We start from the raw sequence: 4,867 nt of genomic DNA, 5'->3' as shown, positions 1-4,867 counted from the left end.
TTTTTGCTCGGTAGCTAGTTTTAGCTAACAACTATTAGACCAGGGAATATATAAAAAATAAACAAGGAAGTGACACACAGGAAGTTAACTTTTTAGGTTTCTTCTTCTTCTTCTGCCACAACACATCTGTAAAGAAGACAGAAAAATGGCGGACCTCAGGAAAATCAGTTCTGGGTCTCTGCCCTATGTAAACGTTTCCCGAAAAGTGTCAGTTCAAGGGAAGATTTTTATCCTACTCTGTATAATATTGGCCGAACCCGGAGGAGCTACCACCCACTGGGTTGTCACTGAAGATGGAAAAATTCAACAGCAAGTACGTTAACGGCCCGTGTTTATAACCGTATGTTGCTAGCTAGCTAACGATTTTATCACATATAGGTAGAACCCGTTTCTTTGACTTTACTGTTGCTAACATTTGCTAACACGGCTGAAGGCTCATACTAGCTTGTCAACCATCGATTGCCAATTAACTACTTATAAGTTCCTCTCTGGGACTTTTGCTAGCACAGGAATGCAGCAATACTGACCCCCAGATAAATAACGTTAGCTAAGTTAGTTAGAGAACGGGGTCTCTGAGTAAGCCAGAATTAACTTACATATTATCTAGCTCTAACTAGCTAAAGGCATCCAATCATCCTAGAACATCTAAAATAACACAAACTAGTGATAGGTGATTGGTAGGTAGTAGGTTGGCAAGCTAGCTAATTAGCTACTGGGCTCAAAGATAATGGGCACAACAGAGCTGACAGACTCAGAGTCGGCACATCCAGCTAACTAGTAGTTCTGATGCAACCAATAGTTTTGACATCCAGCACAATGTGAATTGAATGTACAATTGTGATTCGGGCTTGATGTAAGCTCATAAATAAAAGGGGTTTAAATAAAATAATATTTGATGTAACCTTTGTAGCTATACACAACTAATCTAAAGTATCCACTTACAAGTGACGTTTAGAAGGACATTAAATGTTCAGACTATTTAGCCATTGACAGTTTGGCCACAGCTGAACATAATATATAAAATGGATGGATTGGGGAAAAAACAAAGATGACCAACTGCTACTACTACTTAATTACGGTGTCAAATCAGCCAGGTTCCTCTGCCTCGATTCTGTTTTGGTGTTGTCTCACTTCACGTGTACTGTGGTCAGCGGACTCAGAGGTCTTTAGTCTTTGGGGTCGAGTCATAGAGTGGAAACAAGTACTGTCACTGTTTATTTTAAGACTAACATTTTCATTTTCTTTGCAGGTTGACTCTCCTTTAAATCTTAAACATCCACATGACCTTGTCATCTTCATGCGACAGGAGACCCGTGTCAACTACCTGAAGAAGTTAGAGGTGATGATCATCTTTTAATGACTACCTCACAGTGCTCATAGCCTATTGCTCTACTTCCTGGTTTTACAATGTTAGTCCAAGGCCACTGTGTTAAACATCTATACTGCTGTGCTCTCCCTTACTTGAAAGATGCAATATCTCCAATATTCACAGCTGTTCAATAGTCATTTAATACTCATTGATTATTGAAGAATATATTGGATCACATCAGATGGGGCAACCTGTCTTCCTTTCTTCATGTTCCAGGGAGATATAGCATTGCTTCCAAATCAAGTCCCACTGAAATGTCTGAATCTCATGTCTCTGACCCCTGCTTTGTTCAGAAGCAGCTTGTTGCTCAGAAGATTCACATTGAGGAGAATGAGGACAGGGACACGGGCTTGGAGCAGAGGCACTATAAAGAGGATGCCGACTGTGTCATGGCTAAAGTACCCCTGGGAGACTTGGATCTCTACGATGGTACCTACATCTCCCTGGAGAGTAAAGACATCAGGTAAAGCCCAGGCTGTGTACTCTTGACCAATCATTTGGTTGTTACTAATGTGCCCTCACATAACTCATTATCAAGGAGAAGCACTGATAAGGGATGTTGACATATGTCATCCGTCATTGGTCGTTCTCCAAAATGGCTTCATCTTATCATTGACATTGACCAATGACATGAGTCATTTTTGGGGGTGATTTTCAACAACATACAATATATAAGCATTGGATGATCACGTCACATATGTTAGAGGTCATGACACTACAGCACAAAACAACATTTTTATACAAACAAATATATATTTGTTTGAATTTAACATTTATTTAACGAGGCAAGTCAGTTCAGAACAAATTCTTATTTACAATGACGGCCTAGAAACAGTGGTTTAGCTGCCTTGTTCAGGGGCAGAACAACATATGTTTACCTTGTCAGCTCGGGGATTCGATCTAGCAACCTTTTGGTTTGCTGGCCCATCTCTCTTACCACTAGGCTACCTGCTGGTTACTGGCCCAATGCTCTAACCACTAGGCAACCTGCTGGTTACTGGCCCATAGCTCTAACCACTAGGCAACCTGCTGGTTAACTCTAACCACTAGGCTACCTGCTGGTTACTGGCCCATCGCTCTAACCACTAGGCTACTTGCTGGTTACTTGCCCATTGCTCTAACCACTAGGCTACTTGCTGGTTACTTGCCCATCGCTCTAACCACTAGGCTACTTGCTGGTTACTTGCCCATCGCTCTAACCACTAGGCTACTTGCTGGTTACTGGCCCATCGCTCTAACCACTAGGCTACTTGCTGGTTACTGGCCCATCGCTCTAACCACTAGGCTACTTGCTGGTTACTTGCCCATCGCTCTAACCACTAGGCTACTTGCTGGTTACTGGCCCATCCCTCTAACCACTAGGCTACTTGCTGGTTACTGGCCCATCGCTCTAACCACTAGGCTACTTGCTGGTTACTGGCCCATCGCTATAACCACTAGGCTACCTGCCGCCCACAAATAAACAATGGAAGTATTTACATACTGTCAGAAGTCATTATTAGAACACACAAAGTGATATTCGAACATTGGAGAACGTAGGGAGTTTACAAGTTCTTGATGACACACTGGTGATGAGAAATCAACAAAGATTTCTGATAGAATAAACCATGATGGCTTGTCTTTCACATCTAGATCAACATGTCCTACATCAACAGGAATTTTAAACAGCTCCATGATACAAGTCAACCACTGGTTACCTTTTCTGCTCTTGTTCCCCCTCTTCTGCTGGACACTACACTAATGCTCCCTGGACCTTGACTATGGATGTTTCTTTCAGCCCTGAGGATTACGTAGATTTTAGGTCCCCTCTACCCCGGATCTGGAGAAGCCTGACTGTGCCAGAGTATTTGAGCTCCCATATAGTATCCACGGTTTCCAGCATCTCCGGGTGAGTTGAAGGGGAAAGCAAACCCGCTTGTTAATGCGATTGCACATACTTGTCTGGATCTGTGCCATATATGTCTATGTTTTCCAGGGCGTGCAGGAACAGGTGAACCTCACATCTCCTCTGCTCTCTAAAAGAGGACCCCATTTTGGCTCCCTGTCCCACAAACTGGGCCGCAGCATGGACGAGGTGGGCCATCGCATCCAGCAGGGCCTGCTGAGGGTACGTTGCGCTCTATCGCCACTCTTCACCCTCACATACGGCCGCATGGGATTACTTTGAACTTTTATGCACTGATTTGTTCAATGTTATAAATGGACAGTCACTGTTTTAATAGTGTTCTGGTTTGACTTTCATATAGTTCACTTCTGATGACCTTGTTTGTTGTGTTGTCCAGAACTCCTCATCCTGGGTGCTGTATAACCTGGCGTCGTTCTACTGGAGGATAAAGAATGAGCCCAGTCGGGCGGTGGACTGTGTGATCCGGGCCCTGCACTTCTCACCCAGGTACGAACAAAGGAAAACTCAGCCCCTGGCTTCAGCTTGTCAGGCATCAGGGTCATGTTCATTAGGACACATGATGTAAAGCACTTTGCAATGGAAAACTAAATGAGCCTTTCTTATTGGACTAGTCCTAGTATTCCATAATGTTGTCTTCCCGTTGGGTGGCCAATGAACATGTCCCAGCTATGGTTATTCAACATTCAAACAGTGGATCATATAAGAGTTTTAAGTCCCATTCTCGTTGTCTGTTGTGTATCCAGGCAGCACAAGGACCTGGCCCTGGTGAACATGGCCAACATCCTGCATCGGGCCCACTTCTCGGCTGACGCTGCCATCGTGGCTCACACTGCCCTGGATTTGACCTCTGACCTTCTCACCAGCCACTACACCCTGGGCAACATCTACGCAGTGAGTTACAGCACCACTAGTAGATGCACTGAATACAACCCAAGAGATAACACGTTAAAGAGATTCCACTTGTTTCCAAGTTGGTTCCTGATGGAATACACACAAGACAGACAAAACCACAGAAAGCTCGCTGTACGACGTCATCATCTGGTTTCATCAACAGTTGCAGCTCTATCATTCCCATTGAGGCACCATTCTACATCATGTGTAGTGAAACGGTACTAGCATCTATCAAGAGAACAGCAGGGGTCCAAGCACTGACCCTTGAGGAACACCAAAGTCAGTTTTTAGGGATGTCTAATGACGATAAAGAAAGTAGGCATTAGGTGATTTAAACCAAATGGAGACTTTAAATAGAACACGAGGTTCTGCAACATTTGTTTCCACTATGTTTTAACATTTCTGGAGGGATGTTGACGTAGAGTTGTGTTGGTTTTTTGTTCACATACAGTCTGCTTTAATATTTTCACTACATCGACACTTACAGTAGGATGATACACTTACAGTAGGATGATACAGGAGGCTTATACACTGACAGGAGGCTTATACACTGACAGGGGAGGCTTATACACTGACAGGAGGCTGATACACTGACAGGAGGCTGATACACTGACAGGAGGGATATACACTGACAGGAGGCTGATACACTGACAGGAGGCTGGATACACTGACAGGAGGCTGATACACTGACAGGAGGCTTA

General features: G+C 43.9%; 1 protein-coding gene across 1 annotated transcript; it reads left to right on the top strand.

Moving 5' to 3' along the window:
- Positions 1 to 3,290: 3,290 nt before the first annotated feature.
- Positions 3,291 to 4,298, top strand: LOC127918013 (tetratricopeptide repeat protein 17-like; the record flags this gene model as incomplete). Its single annotated transcript, XM_052501224.1, has 3 exons — positions 3,291 to 3,476; positions 3,652 to 3,761; positions 4,019 to 4,298. Coding segments are annotated over exons 1-3 (576 nt in total), but the record flags the coding sequence as incomplete, so codon positions are not given.
- Between the last annotated feature and the right edge of the window lie 569 nt (positions 4,299 to 4,867).

Source organism: Oncorhynchus keta, unplaced genomic scaffold (genome assembly GCF_023373465.1).
Source record: "Oncorhynchus keta strain PuntledgeMale-10-30-2019 unplaced genomic scaffold, Oket_V2 Un_contig_12739_pilon_pilon, whole genome shotgun sequence".
NCBI lineage: Eukaryota > Metazoa > Chordata > Actinopteri > Salmoniformes > Salmonidae > Oncorhynchus > Oncorhynchus keta.
Note: the sequence above shows the minus strand (reverse complement) of the source record. Positions and strands in the feature narration are given on the sequence as shown.